At 42.5% G+C, this 16558-nt stretch overlaps 1 protein-coding gene across 1 annotated transcript in view; it reads left to right on the forward strand.

Moving 5' to 3' along the window:
• The first annotated feature begins 15185 nt into the window (after window positions 1–15185).
• The window catches only part of col27a1b (collagen, type XXVII, alpha 1b), a 67564-nt gene continuing 66191 nt past the window's right edge, over window positions 15186–16558 (forward strand). The window contains exon 1 of the mRNA XM_070833948.1: window positions 15186–15238. Coding sequence (XP_070690049.1) covers window positions 15186–15238 — 53 coding nt within the window. The remainder of the gene's footprint in view (window positions 15239–16558) is intronic.

The following is a 16558-nucleotide window of genomic DNA, read 5'->3' on the forward strand; positions in this document are numbered from 1 at the left end:
AATGATGGTAGTGGTGGTACAGTGGAGGAAATATGATGAAAGCACATTTTTCATCTTTTTCAGATGTACAAGTCTCCGAAACAAATACAGCTCCTGCCAACAACTGAACAACGGCACAGAGGAGAACTTAATTCTCCCTCTAGAGCAGAGTCCTGGCAATGGTACAAAGCCTGGAAATGAGTGTCTCAATTTTCCATTACTTCCTAAAGCTTATTCATCAACATTTTTGACATTAGGCCCAGTGCTTGATTTCAGAGGACTAGTTTAAAGACAAAATGTCCCACAAAGCGTTTTTTCTTCCTTTTATTTTGTCTCTAATGTCGCCAACGCAGGCCCCATCGAGTCATGTCCATCATCCCCTCTGTTTATTCCCGCCAAACCAGAGAAGAAATCAACAAGGAGGACAAGAAAGCATACCAAGGAGGGCGGCGGAGGATCTACAGACAGCGAAGACCCCGCCGTAGCTGGGATTAAAGAGACCTCCAAGAAGAAACGACGCAAGGGTCAAACTAATCAGAGAGAGTGCAAAGGCAAGACAGCCGGAAATAAGAGGGAAGAGGGACGAGACAGCAAGGGCTCCGATGTCTGGCAGGGGTCAGCAGTGACAGAAAAATGTGAAGACCAAGCATCATCTGCCAGACAGGAGCAGAAACTGCTGAGAGCAACCAGCGATGTCGAAGTGCTGCGGACAGAACAGCTGCGAGCGAGCAAGACAAGCAAAGTTCCCGGTGAGCACTGTTTGACTCATTTTAGCTGGTTTCATTCCCGTAAAGAGAAGAAAAAACATAGAGGAGAATAAAAATCTTCCACGCTTTCAAGTCGAGATTCTTCACTCCATCTGCTTGTGGTATTTCCATTTAGTATTCTTTGTGGGGGAAAAAATGGGAAAGAACAAGAGTGTTTCTTTTTAAAGATTCATTGCAGGATGAGGAAGCACTGACTAAGCAGAATGGAGAGAAACAGAAGGTCCTGGGTTCAAATGGGAAAAACAGAGATGGGGAAAGACTGAAGGACTTCTATGAAGAATGTGTGGAAATGAGCGCTGCGTTGGAACAGGGCCCAAACAAACACAACTGGTTCAAGGCAAACAGTGAGTAAAGAAACTGCAGCACAGTAAGAACGAACTGGAATCCCCCTGGAGCGCTGTCAGTGATTTACATAACACACTTAGCGGAGAAAAAGGGTTGAATTTGCGAGAAAATGATGCATTGAACAATGTCTGGTTGAAGAAAGATGGATGATGTGCTGGAGAGGTTATACAGACATTGTTCACACATACACACACACACACACACACAGGCCGGCATTTATAAATCTAACTGCAGCAGATCTGTTTTCTCTATCAAACATGAAATGCACAAACTGAATTTTTGATTTCATCACTTAACATTCTCACACCAACAGCGGGTATCAATATCCCTGTGTGAGCTTGGCTTTTGGAGAGACAGTTTTATTGTGGCTGAGTAGTTGTTGTTTTTTTCTCCTTGTATGCCAAGTCCTGGAGAGGTGCCGGCTGCAGAAGAGACTGTCATCGTGCCCCAAAGCTCCGGGCTCAGATGTGGAGCACAGTGCAGAAAGTGACACCGACCCGCAGCCTGATGTAGAGCCAGAGGAAGAACAGGACACAGCCAGCCACAGTACTGGCAAAGAAGAGCCTGTTAAAGAACAAGACCTGCAGGCTCAGGTGTGTGTAGAGCACAAATTACTGTGGTGAATCTGTTGTTTTTGCCAGAAACGCTCTTGGCATTAGATCACTGGCGAAGTCGCTTGAAATCCCTGCCACATCCCTGCATTATGCAGCAGTGCACATTCATTTGTGTTAGAATTGGTTATTTCATAGCCAAATAATATCATAAAGTGTTCATTTAAGACAATTTGTCCTTTAAAGGGATATATTTTCCAATAATGGCCAGTAGTTATTCAGCTTTCAGGCTTAGTAAGAATATCATAATGCAGTATTTTCAGAATGACGTGATTTTTTATTTTACAGTAAACTTCACAATGTTATATATAAAACCCCAAAATATAAAATTGAGTACAATGACAGGAAAACAGCATCATGTCATTGGTATGTAACACTTAACTGACTGATTAAAAAGTGGATTCATTCACACAATAATCATTCTAATCTAACTTAAAGGGCTATTACATTTTTCAGAGGTTAATACACAAAAGGTTGTAACAAATGGTCAGCGAGTTTTATCTGGGACATGCAGGCGTTTGGCTCGCTTGTACCCATCACGATGAAAGAGCTTCCAACAGTGCCTGAAAAATTCCTCAAGGTCTAGCAAAGTGGCACAGTGGATGTGGCCGACAGCCAGACCATATGTCTCTCTGGACTCTCACCCCTTCTCTGTGTTTAGAAAACCGCCAGCACCTGTCCCACTTACGTCTCATTCCCGGCCAGCAACACATTTTGGTGCTACGCTGTTCTCACACACAAACAGCAAATACTTCACATTCACAGCACTCTATTCTCAGGACTGTGTTTCTGTATGAGGGGGAAAAATAATCAATTTACGCCACAAAATGGGGCTTCTGTAATTCTCCAAAAACCTGCTGCCTGCCGATTGGGGGGGAAGTTACATTTCTTTGTACAGTCTGATGTTTCTAACTCCAACAACATTTTATTGGAGTTCTACAACCCTTGGTCTTATGAAAACATCATCATTATTATGAAAGTAAAATGCATTCCCGCCATTTTTTCCCATTTAATCTTTTCTCAGTTTTTCTACTAATGTCTTGCATCAGGCCAAATCAAATCCAAAAATAACAGCTCAGTTGAAATATTGACTAATATGACTTTCTCTTGGTTTGGACCTGCAGCTGGACGCCATGATGACGGTGCTGAGCACGTCCGATGAGGTGGAGCAGCTGGTTCTGAGGAACACGGACCTGACAGACGACCTTCTGCTGAGCCTGGCTGGGGCCCTGAAGAGCAGCCTGTCCGAGGTCATGCTGCTCAACCTCAACCTCAACCTCATTGGCCCATATGGTGCTCACATCCTGTTGGATGTTCTGCGAGTGAAGCCTCAGGTCAAAGGCTTACAGTAAGTCCCAGGCTCCACTGTTCCTTGGAAAAATAATAATTTTAATTCGGGCAACACACTGAATAACAAGCAGATACAAGAACATCGGTCTTTTCAAAGGGGACTAATATGACTTTAGCGCAAAACATAATAAGAGGCAGTAAAAAGACGCTGCTAATCCAAGGACTGCGTCGTCATTGCAGAATAAAATCTTAGCCTCTCACTGTTGAATTACACAATCCATCTCTTTTATGTCAGCGAGAAATGCCTCCAGTGCCGTACCTCTCTGAGTTTTTTCTTTTCCCCTACGAAATACAACAAATGTGCAAGAGCTTGTCTTTGTGACACTGGCTCAGTACACACTGACGGATGTACAGATGTGTGTGAGATACAGGGCATCGTAAAGAGCACAAAAGAATAGTGTGGGACTCGCCATTTTGAGAGCAATGTCCCTGTGCTTTCTGATGGAGAGATGGATATGAGAGAATTGATAACCCTCGCTTATCTGTCCATTGAATATTACGCTGCAGCCAGTGGCCGGTTAGATTCATTTAGTCAACGGAGAATCCAGGAAGTTACTGGTCTCCGCTAAGAAATAATATGGCACATAACCCCACTTAACATCAATGTTTACAAGTTTACAAGTTACAAGTTTTGTGTGGATTAAACATACTTACTTGTATGAGTGTCTAATGTGTGTGCATGATGTGTAGCAGATCAAACGTAGTCCTGTAAGGGTTGAGAATATGTACGAAGTAATGGGGCGGCTGTGGCTCAGTGGTAGTGTGGGTCATCCCTTAATCAGAAGGTCGGGGGTTCGATCCCCAGCTCCTAAGGGTCAACATGTCGAAGTGTCCTTGGGCAAGACACTGAACCCCAACTTGCTCCTGAAGCATGACTCCAGTGTGTGAATGAGTATGAAAGAATAGTCTCCTCCAAATTATATTCCTCCTGTATGAATGATGTGTGAATGGGTGAATGAGGATGTCATGTAAAGCGCTTTGAGTAGTTGAAATAACTAGAAAGGCGCTATACAAATACAGACCATTTACCATTTAATGATGAAAATCCCTGTAAAAATGCCCTACCCTACCAATGCATAATTTCAAACATTTGTGCAATAGTTCAAGTTTAAACAAAATATGTCTGACTCAATAACAGGAAAATATGCATAAAATCCATTCGTAACACATGCAGAATTTTTCCATCAGATGTAATGCTCTTGAAGCTGTATAAAAGGCAGGTACAAAACATTTATGTGACAGTTTGTAGCTTACAACATACATGATCCCATGAGGGAAATGTAATATCAGGATGCAAAGCCTTCAAAGTGAGCAGTACATGGAGGAATCAAAATAAATCTCCATGGTTACCATTTTTTTCTGTCTCTACAGCTTGTTTGGGAACAAACTGCGTGACCATGGAGTGCTGACCCTGTTGAATGGAATAGCTGAGCTACAGGAGCAAACAGCGAGAGCTGCTGCTGCCATCCAGCAGGCAATGCTTTCCCCATTGGAACAGAATATGTTTCTGCACCTCCCCTCTGGATGGAGCTCTTTCAAGGTTTTTTCACTTTTAGAACTGGATATTGGGGGAAATGGCCTGAGCAGTGACGGCGTAAAGGTCTTAGCCTCATATATGAGGCACCACTCGTATCTTCAGTACTTGGGGCTGGCGCAGTGCAGCAGCGCCGATCTGGCAGCGTGGAAGGAGTTTTTCGACAGCCTCAAAAGCAACAGCTCACTGACACAGATCATCCTCGACGAGAACAATCTGGGAGACCCAGGGGTGCGGCTGCTGGCGGACATGCTGAAAGAGAACATGAGTCTGCGGCAGGTGGATCTGGACAAGAATGGCATCAGCGACGTGGGAGGAAACGACATCATGGGGGCTTTGCTCTGCAGGACACAGTTCCCGCTGAGGCATCTGAGCCTTCAGGAGAACAACATCAGTGCAGGACTAATGAGTAGGATACAGGAGGAGGTGAAATATAAATGAATCCTGCAGGAGTGGGAGCACGCTTTGACAACATATGTAATATAATAAAACAGAGCGCTGACTTGCGAACTCATAGGATTCTTTGTTTACATTTTGAGGTCAGAGAGGAAAACTCATCTGACTCATTTGACCTTCAAACACACACGCAAAGATCTCTTCCTTCCTATAACTGGGTGGCCCTGCAAACAAATGCTGCATCTTAGTTTAGCCCAGGCAGGTAGTGTAGGAGGCATGTTTGCTTTAGGGCTGCACTGTGGTCTGGATGCACTTTCAAAGAGATCTCAATAAACTGAACCTTTCTTCTTTGTGGTGAGGTTACATCTTCACCATGAGTTTTTTTTTTTCTTCTTCTTCCCACCAGTGTTACCCCTCATGACTCCACACCTCCTGCTTTGCTAAAACTGACTCCAGCACAAGGCTCACTGATCCCTCTGTCATTTTATTGAATCATTTGCTGCCTCCTGACAAAAAAGTAACCACAGTGATTCATTCCACCCACAGTATTTACAGGTCATGGTTGACTTACTCGCAACTTTTTTTTTCTTCCCCTAAGAACATTTCAGTTGCTATCATGAGATCCCCTTTCTCCACTTCCACAAATCAAAAGAGAGTTATGGGCAGCTAAGCCATGCCACGTCAACTACCCTCATTTTGTCATTCTTGTCGCTTCGTGTGCTACACAGAGCTTCTATTCACAATCTAAGCATAAAGGGGGGGAGAAAAACTAGGGCAAATTCATCTGAATTTTGAGGCCGTCATTTCACTGCTCTATCAACACAGACATTCTGAGAATAACTGTACCTGTGATCAAAGCTTGTCAAAGTGGTAATTATCTCCTCCTCTCAGGCCTGCCAGTAGTGATTCCGCTGAAACCAATCCCTCCATATTTCATCTCCAGCCTTTACGAATTCCTTTCTGTGGAACCCCGATAAAGACGCTCTCCGAAGCCCCGAGAGGATGACAGATAAATGAGACTGGCGCACCTGAAGATTACATCGGCAGAAGTCATCCTGCTCTGTCGTATCAGACTGAATAAGCTTCTATTTGTGGTGTTGTGGTGGCGTAAATTCAAAACTCGGTGCCGCAAAGAAAAGACGTCTTATTTTGTATGGTCAATTATTTAAAGTCTTGTAGATGAGACAGGTTAAGATTTTGCTATCAGCACTAAAAAGCACTAAAAGAAGTCCAAGTGTCTTTTGTTTTTGACGGTTGATCTGCTAAGATCTCAACAGCCACAAAACACAGAGCTAAGTGGTACACCACCATGCCTGGCTGAGCATAAGCTGGCAAACAGGGGCTGCACTGTAATTCACCGTCTCCTTCGATAAGGCCTTCGTGCTTCTCTGTTACAAGTAAAACTCAGATCAGTGACCCCATTGTCCGTCTGCTAATGTTATCTGTATTTGGCCCGAAACAAATCCTGCAGTGTTACAAGCTTCTTTCAACTGCTCTTACAAAAACAAGGCCTTCAATCACAGAAGCTCAATCTGTTAGGAATTTACAGGTTTGATCCAGGAACAGTTTCCCCTTTCAGGCCTTTGTAGGTTACTGTATCGTATCTCTTGGTGCTTTAGCTGTACAGTTTCATGAGGCCTCGCTAGCGCTGCAATATCCAGTAAAATCAGGTTAAACCCATCATTCATCAATGTTATCCTGATAAGAACAAATCCATGTGACTAATAGGTGAATTACTTACTTTTTTACAGCTGAAAAGTAGCATAGATACATGTGATAGACTAGTATCGAGGGGTTAAGTCTCAGAAAACTGGTGCTGTGCTGTGCTGTGGGGAAAATGGAGAGCAGAAACTCTTGGGAATTGAGTTTTTTGATTGTGACTTCAGGCAAAAAAACAAAGCAAATGAAGTGAACAATGGTTACTTACCCCCATGGGAAGTTCAGTGATTCAGACTTCCTTTAAGTTTCCTGGGCAGGCTGATGCAATTGATTTCCACTAGCAGCATATGAAGGGTCAGTGTCTGTTTGCAGGGCCATTAACTTTTGATGTCTTTGTAATCGTGCACCTCTGGATACACACAGGTGAGTAAAACTTTTCCAACTTTGAAGTGATTTTTTTTTGCTTATGCCAGTGGCGCATGTCCTCCATTTTGGTCCAGACTATAGCATCTTAACAACTATTTGATGGATTACCGTGAAGTTTTGTACAAACATTCATGATCCTCAGAGGCCACCACTTGATCAGTGTGCACTTCTGATGAAGCATAGTAGCCGCTTTAGTTACACCTTATTACATCTGTACATATGCATAAAATGCTTAAATGGTGCACGGGACAAAACAGTCTTTATTGAGACAGTGTAGACAAGGCTGTATTTTATTGCATTTCCAAATGGAGAACAGCAGCACACTGAAGCTTCCACACTGCATCATTTCCACCACCACCAAAATGAACACCAAAGCGTGCTGGGAGTGACTGAATCCGCTTAGAGCATCTGTGCCATGAGAACAGTCTGAGTCAATGTATGGCATGAGGGAACGCATGGGCAGGGGTGTATGTTTGTGTACAGTGGGCCTGTTTTCAGCCTACATTTGGAAACCCGGGCGGCGTGTTAGTGTTTACGGAAGCCCGGAGTTGGTGGACTTCTGTTGGAACAGCCAGCCCTCTGTTGGGTTCATTTGAGTTGCCTCTGTACTGACCGCAGGCACTCACCAATTTGTTTTGTCTAATCTGTCCAAATTAGATGTTACTTGTGCAGCTTGACCAATTGGAAGCCGTTTTTTTTATTAAGTCAAAAAACAAATTTCACATGGAGACTTTGTTCAAGCCCTGAAACAGCATGTCCTGGCTTTGTGGTTGGCTAAATAGAGTCACTCTGCCAGGTTATGTGGATGGAACACAAATCAGGTTGGTTACAGCACTCAAAGAAGACTATGTTGTGGTCTTGATTCACAGCAGTATTAAGATCTTTGTCTTTATCCTCTCAACTGTTGCAGTAAACAGTAAGAGGGCAGCAGGAAGTTGATGTTGGCTCCTACTTACGAGGATGAACGTGGAAAGGCCTGGCTGAGGATGAGAGTAAAGATTTCTAGATTTGTCAGATGTAGCACTGGAGTGAGACCTCCTAGTGGGGCCTCTTCATAACAAATCCTCTTTTATTGTAAGTAGGAGGAAATTTATACACTGGATACTGCTGTGAAGATGATGCATGCAAAGCTACAGCTACTGCAGAAGAGTTAAAGTGATAAGTTTTTCTCAGATTGGTGGGACAGCTTGCAACAAATAAACCACTGGTTCCCAACTTGGGGGTCTGAACACGTAAAGTGGATCCCAAGATAAATCTGAGGGGTCATGAGATGATTAATGGGACAGGAAGGAATTAAAAACATATTTTGCTGGACAAAATTAAATTTATTTTTCATCTTTTATACAAACATTGCTGTTTTGTTGAGGAATACTACATAGGTTTATCCCTTCATACAAGAATCTGGGAAGGGAAAATAACTTGTTGGCATAGTCAGTGAGGAAAGTACATTTTATTGGCTGTGGATTATATGAGAAGCAGTACAGTATGTGAGTCACATGAAACAGTCCTTTAACTCTTAAGGATATAAACTGTATGTTCAGTGAAGCCTGCGTTGCCACATTCACTACAGTATGTGAAACAGCATTGTGATGGTGGTGAATGAAAAGTTTCAGTTCGCTCCTTGAACAATGGCTCCTGCTGCTGTTTGACATTTGGCAGAAAGAGCAGCTTTTCAATATGGATTATTCATCAGCGGCTTGATCCTCCACTCAAATGTCACCACAACAATGCCTCTGACTTGGCAGCAGCGTCTGTCTTTCTGCAGCTCTGCGGGGTAAGGAATTGGCAATAATTACCACATCTAATGTGGCCTTCAGAAAGATTCAGACTTTGTTTTCAAGTGCTTTTCCTTTTCAGATTCTTATTATTACAATTTTATTGAGAATTCAGGAAAGACATGAGAATCTTGGCTCACCACATCAGTGCATTATTGAGCTCTGTGCTTTGACTTGTGCCTGCTAAATAAGTTGTAAAGTTGTCTAAAGCAGGAAATGAGGAAATGTGTAAACTGCTGCAGCCGAACATGGTGCCTCAGATGATTGATGGATAGAGCAGACCTGTGACCGCAAAGAAAATATCAAGAGCATTTTCTTAACATGCAGCTTGACTGCAAAACTTGCCGGTAATCAACAACCTGCCATTCATTAAAACTCCGAATGTCCCTGATGAAACCTTGATTTGGGCTGTAAAGCTTCACATTTTAAACTTTTTATTTACTCTGGAAAAGCAGCACCTGCTTGCTCTTCTGCGCCAAAAAAGCTATCTGTGTTTATGCTGTCAAAGCAGAATCTGACCTTGTAGTAGATCATGTAAATTAGATGTTTTTCTTTAAAGCCTTTAAACCTGCATGAATAGATTTCTTTTGACCCCTTGAGGTACCAATAAGCCATCAAGTGATATCACCTTATAATGTCGATTTAATGAACGTATTAGCCAAAAGTTACCTACTCACACATTATGCAAACACTTGGCACTTGACTTGTGACATTATCATTCGTTTATTTCGGGCCAATCGTTGTTGAATTTCCGTTCAGTATTCACTTTTCTTCTAAACCCTGTCCCTGTCTCCACCAGCTCCTGGGGCAAGTGTAGCTAGGTGCTAATTTTGTGAGATTGTGAGTAAATCAACAACCTGAGTTTATCAGAGCTTTTTCATTAGAATGAGCAACCATTTTCACATCACACATGGATATCTGATCATTCATCATACACTGTGATATATTGATCAGAGCAGCTTTAAAAGTTCTCCCTACAGGATCTCAGCATCTCAGACCAAAATGTGCAACAACTCCTCCCCCACCCTGCCACCGCGCCTCCTGTTCATTCTTATTCGTTCTACACACACGCTACTAACATGGACTAACATGCATATGTGGCAACCAAAACACAAGACAGAGAAGTTTGAATTATAACAAATGTAATGGGAGTGACTTCATTCTTGCCATTAACCCATATTATCTTCACAGAGTAGTTGTTTAATGCCATAATAATGTAAACTAAACGTTAGAAAATAGCGAGAAGTGACCCAACTAATTTCCATAAGTTCCAAAATGTACACACAAATTGCTTGTTTTGTCCAAATCCCAAATATATTTAGCTTTAAATCACTGAAACAAAGACAACTTTGGAGAAGCTAAAACGAGTGAATATCTGTCGTTTGTGCACAAAATAACTTTAAAGATCATTGCACATATTTTAGTCGATCTTTAATTGCCTGTTGTGTCAGCTTTAATGTATTTGCTCTTTTAAGCCCATGGTTTGTCAATTGAGATCAGTAACTCTTACTCATTAAACCTATTCAAAACATACTCCTAATTAGATGTCACACAGTTCTGTCCCGAGGCTGCAACATAACAAAAACAGAGAGATACTATTATGTCACTCTAATTTGGACTTACCAAACAAGACTGAGTAGACTTTTCTTTTCTCTAAATTTCCTGTTGTAATGTATGGAATGGATAAACACAGCACCAGGGCATGCCCTTATTGGATCCAGCTGTGCTTGGACAGAGGTTGCTGCATTCAGCCGGCCCCAATTCCCCAAGACATGGGAGTGAAACAAAAGAGTCTGTGTTTATCAGACAAGACTTTCGATCACTAGAGTGTGACTTGAAAGGGCACATATGCTATTTTCAATGTCCATATTTTGAAGCCTGTTCTAAAAATACAAAAAGAAAGAGGGATAACCTAAAATGATGACAATCCCCTCTTGTGTTTTGATGTTTTAAGCAATTTTCAGACATGGCAGCCACAGTCAAAGGAACAAATCACCCAAATAAGTGGACTGTGCACAACCAGCTGTTGGTCATAAATGATGTGACTGCTCTATTAACTAAAGATGATTCATATGCATATGGTATAGGGACACTAGTTACATTGACACTGTCTGTCTGCAGGAAAATCCTCCAATTTCCTGCAGACACTGAACTTCTAATATCCATTGTAATGTCGCGGTATACAGGCCAGCTGACTTCTATTACCCACCACTGGTCTGGAGTAAAAACAGTCGCAGCGCCTATCCACACCTGTCAATGGTTATAGACGGCGTCCAGGATGGCAGTCACATGTGATGAGTGGAAGAAAATCGGCTCATAAACCACTAATAGAAAAACTTTCTTTTTAAAAGAATCTTCTCTGTTCCATTTCTCATTCCACCGGAGGTCTTTCCCGGTTTCCACCAGGCTCTTGGCCTTGATTGAGAGTGGAGGAAAGTCTGTTGTTGAACTGCTGTCAGGTAGGAAATCGGTGATAAACTTGCGGCGCTCCTGCCCTCAGGCGCAGCGTCCCACAGGCCAACATGAAAAGAGCTCCCAAAAGTTCTTGTGTCAAGGACCACCATCATATCAGACCACAAACCCTTGTGTGTCCCAAAGAACCATATCTGGGAAAACTCTATATGACAGTTACATATGTTTCTACAGCCCACGCTCGACGGGAAGGGATGGACACTGGCAGCTGTTACCGGCCCCCTTCTTTCAGTCACTGTGCAGTAAATTGTGTATGTAGCCAAAGCTTGATAACATATTCCTCTGTGCCACTGAGCTCAGCTGTTGTCTAAAAGCTTGGAGATGAGTGCAATTACTGACACATTGTTGGATTTGGACTTTCACGGGACTTTTAACTTTAAGAAAAACAGAACTTTGCTAGTGTTATTCTTTAAGTGGAAGAATTTAGAATAATTACAGAGGAAAGTTAAGATGTGCGTATGTACCTTGTTCCAGAGAGTTAGATGGAGATAGAGTAATATAAAGCTATAATCAGCAGCTGATTAGCTTAGCTTATGATAAAGACTGATAGCAGGGGGGGAAACAGCTAGCTTTGCTCCATACAAGGATAACAAAATCTGCCTACCAGCAGCTCTAAAGCTCAAATTAACATTTTACTGGCTATCTCATTTGTTTAATCCGTAGAAAAATCCAGTAAAAAAGAACTGTGATTTCCTTAACTCCACAAAATGTAATTTTTGCTCTTCAGCTTTTGTACGGATTTAACAAATGTGCCAAATAGTGAGCTTTAGATGTGCTGGAAAGGAAATTTTATTTCCTTTGGGCAGATCCAAGCTAGCTGTTTCGCAGTTTCCAGAGCTGATGCTAATCAAAGCAGCTGCAGGCTGTAGTTTCTTATTTATTGTGCAGATGTGACAGTGGTATCAATCTTCTCATGTAACGGTCAGCAAGAAAATAAATTTCCCTAAATGTCTAACTTATCATTTAAACTATTCCTTTACATACTTGCCCCCCCCCCCCGCCGGCATGACTTCAAGAACACTTGGCAGTCCCTGGGCCACAATTTGAGCACCACTTCCTTAGACTGCAGCAATAGTCATTACAAACCCCATGAAATTTTACACCCCAGATTGGAGATCGTCACTCTTCCACAGGCCGTGAGGACATTGCCCTTCTTGTCTGTGAACTAGAACTTGCGGTAACAAAAGCTCACATCCGACGTAGCTCAGACAGGTACATGGGAAGTGCTCTTTCAAGGTGGTGAGCTCCCTTCCTTCCTGGCCCTGAGAGGATGAACTGTGAGGGGGCTCTGTGTGAGGAGGAGGGATCCAGTTGCAGGCAGCTGAATCGGTGCTCTGTTGGGTCTCCCCTGGACACTGTCATAGCGTGTTTGCTGAAGGCGGGTCAATGAGGACTTTCTTTGGCAGAGGAATTTCACAGCACACGACAGCACACACACACACACACACACACATATACACATACACACACACACACTGGAACCAGTGCAGCCTTGCAACCCAGATCTCTGCTACTCTGGTGAGAACGGAAGTGGATGTTGGTGAAGGAGGGCTGTCACTAAAAGCTGGTCTGTTGGCTTAACTTTTCACTTGATGAAAAGAATCAGTCGTTTGTTATGGCTGAAACATGCCCATCATATTATATTAAGGTTTGGTAGAACTTGACACAAACACAGCAGTTGTGAAGTACAAACAGTAGGAGTGTTGACACTGCAAAGTTTCATCTGTCAAACAGATTATACTGTAAAAGTTAAACCGACCCTCTCACAAGAATATATTCTATATTGCAGAAAGAGCCAGTTAATTGGTGATGAGATTTCAGGGTAATAAGGAATAAAAATCCTGCTGTCTTGCGTTTTTGGTTTCAATGACCTGAAATGAGTATTGGTGCACATCTCGGCCCATAAGCAACAAGAAATAGCAGTACATAAATGTCATAGTTTGTCCAAAAGAGAGCACTAACTAACTTCACATAAGAATCTCAATTTAAGGTCTGCTTACTCGCTTATTGTGGAACTTTCGACCATATTGCACAGTATTGATTAGCAGTTAGGTTGCTCACTTGCCATGGTACTACAGGTATTCAAACTTTTCAAGATTTTGAGTACCTCTAGGATTTCTTGTCCATGTTGCTTTAAAGTAAACTTTAAAGTTGCAGTATATTTTAACTGTGCACTCACAACATAGCAAACCGGGATCTGCTGATGAAGACATGTGAAAAGGTCAAACTTTCCAGAACATGTGAGTAAGAAGACCTTGACTTGAGACTATTTGCTGCTGCTTCAAAATCAATTAAAAGACTGTCAAGCTCAACTAAATTTATTTTCAACTGTAAGTGTATTTATTTCGTTGTTGATTTATTCAAGGGAAGCAAACATTCATAAACTTTGTTGTGAATGCATCAGCTAGCAGAAAGCCTTTTTTCATCTATAGTCCCCTATGCAGATAATAAACAAGTATTGTGACCAGTTAAATGTGCTCCTAGGTCATATTCCACAATATAAAGTTTCACAGGGAGCTATTATCACTGAAATCCCCAGTATTTAAGTGCGATCACTGTTAGGCAAAACATAAATGCTAATATATGGTGAAAAAAAACATGGTGTATTAGAGAATAGGTTTAAACTTAAGTGACAATACAGCTTGTATATTGCCTTCCTGTAAATGCAGCTGCATTGTGTTGACATGCTATAATTTTGAAGGCCAAGAAAAATAAAACAAGAATAGGCCTTTTTTCACAGCAGACACTTTGAACTGCCACAGCAAGAAAAGCACAGGTGTAACTAGTGATGTTAAGGATGGCTCTGTTTTACTTTAGACGCCCCCATAAGTCACGACAGTGAGCCAGCATGCTTAATACCAGGACCCTGAAACTGAGGCAGCTAAATGGAACCGAACCAACATTAATTCTATTAGTTACACCAATGTTTTTCTTACTGCAACATGTCAAAATGTTTTCCAGGAAAAAAAAAATTTAATCTTCAAGGTTAAAAATAGTAAAGTTTATAAGGGGCTTTTGGTGTTTGCAAAAGTATTTTTTTTGCTTTCAGGGATGAAAACAGACTAAATGCAACAAGCAGCTATTGGCTCATAGATGCACAACTCATTCATTTATGACCACAACACACACACACACACACACACACACACACACACACACACACACACACACACACACACACACACACACACACACACACACACACACAGCACATTCAGGAGATGTTACACTCAACACGTGCAATCCGAGAGGGTCCTCTTCCTGTGAAAGACACACCTTCAGCCGGAGCAGCGCTGCACCGTCTCTGCTGCGGATCGGCTTCCCTCGATGTCAGCTGAGGGCGACAGAGGGAGGTGTTCCCCCTTCCCGGTTCTCAAGATTTTCCTCAGTCCACAATAAACTTTCATTTTGGGAAGTCGACACACACACACACACACACACACTCACATATACACATTCATGCACACACTCCCAACAGCGGTCGTCATCTTGTCCTGCATCGGATCCCCTTTGGAAAGAGAGCAGGACCAGACCTCCCTTCACCTTCACTGTAGTTTGCAAAGCGCGCCAGAGGAGGAAGGTGGAAACATAGGAAGCGCACAGGTGGACTTCTCCGGAGCGTCATTAAAAGAAAGAAAAAAACAACAACAACAAAACACACAGTCATCTTCTTGAAGGAGACAACAGGAGGCAGGAAGACGATGACAGAAAGCTGCCTTTTCACTGCAGGCTGATCCCACAGCGTTTTTTATTTGTTTGTGTTCCTGCTTCCTGGCGCGTTCACTCCTCGAGGGACACCTGGAATGGAAAAAGTTTATCTGCCTCGTCTGGACTATGGTAGAAACTCCCAAGAAAGAATGAAGTAACCGCTATGGAGCCGGACAATGCCCCGCACTCCAAACTCAAAACCACTGGAGTCGGGGGGTGAGTCGATCCATTTTAAAGTCTGTACTAAATAACTTTTTTTTTTTTTGTAACCCTTCTGTTTTTTTTTATTGGTCGTTAATGTGCTTGTGAACATCACCTGCGTCCTGATCAGTGTGACGGTGCTGTTCTGTTTGTGTTCACTTGTATGTAGGATTCATTTAAGTTGGAATGTTGTGCACAAATAGTCTGTTGCAGAACATGTAAATTCACATTCTGAGAAATAACACATTTTAAAGCTTTTTTTTTTTTTTTTTTTGGAGATGTATGCAGTTGAGCACTTGTTAAACAGGTGATGTGCTTTATTAGGTTGCTTGTGGAGGCTATTTTCCCTCCTTCTCAGACACTTCAGTGGAGGCCAGTGTAGCCTGCTGTACTGTTCAAGGAGTTGTGTGCTTTGCAGCTTGTGTTAGAATGAGCTGCCAAACTATCTGGGACTGATTTGAGGGAGATGTATGAGAGGAGGAGACAGTCCTCTCCTCCTCCTCCTCCTCCTCCTCCTCCTCCTTGCTGTGCATCTCACTCAGCTGGTTGGCTGGCTGTCCTAATGGGAGGGGAAATAAAAGTCAAAATGTTGCATCATATAACCCTGCTGGACATATGAGAGAGTCGGTCACAAGCTGCTACACCCCCCTTTTCCCCCCCCCTGCTATTGTCAGTGTGAGAGCAGTGAATGGGACGTAAAGAGGAGGGAGGGAACGTTTTAAGAGCCTCCACCAGCCGTCAGTGTGTCAGTGGTTGACCAGTGGCTTTCTGCGGCTCTCTGGAGAAACCACAAATGTAAAAAGATTTCCTGTAGCCGCTTTCATTATGGCACTTGTCACCGAGCCTGGTTCACTTGCTCAACAGGCGTCCGATTTCAAGTGCTGCATGCAACAGAAATCTTTAGCTCCCAAGAGTGCAAAAACCCAACATTATCCTGGTGATGATATGAGCTCTCATCAGAGATAATGACGCCTTTTAGAGCCATGGCATCCCAACGTGTGAGCAATCAACACTCTTGCTATCACTTGTCCCGAGAAATAAATGTCACGGAAAAATCAATGCTGTTAATTTTTTTTTATCGGCTGACATGGGATGATAAATGTCATGTGAAAACAGTTGCTGTGATTTCAGATGAAGGATTAAGTGGTTTTTTATAGGTCAAGAAAAAAGGCAGTTTGTCTCAGTTATTGAAAAGTTGGAGATAAAAAGAAACGCGTCCCGTTCACCTATATTTTTTCACTTATCGTAGGCTTTAAGGTGATGAAGTGTTTTTTAGGTTTGTAAGGGGTGGTCCTCTGGGAGCACTTACCTAGCACAGATGAGCTGTAGCTTATC

Source organism: Pempheris klunzingeri, chromosome 7, assembly GCF_042242105.1.
Source record: "Pempheris klunzingeri isolate RE-2024b chromosome 7, fPemKlu1.hap1, whole genome shotgun sequence".
Taxonomy (NCBI): Eukaryota; Metazoa; Chordata; class Actinopteri; order Acropomatiformes; family Pempheridae; genus Pempheris; species Pempheris klunzingeri.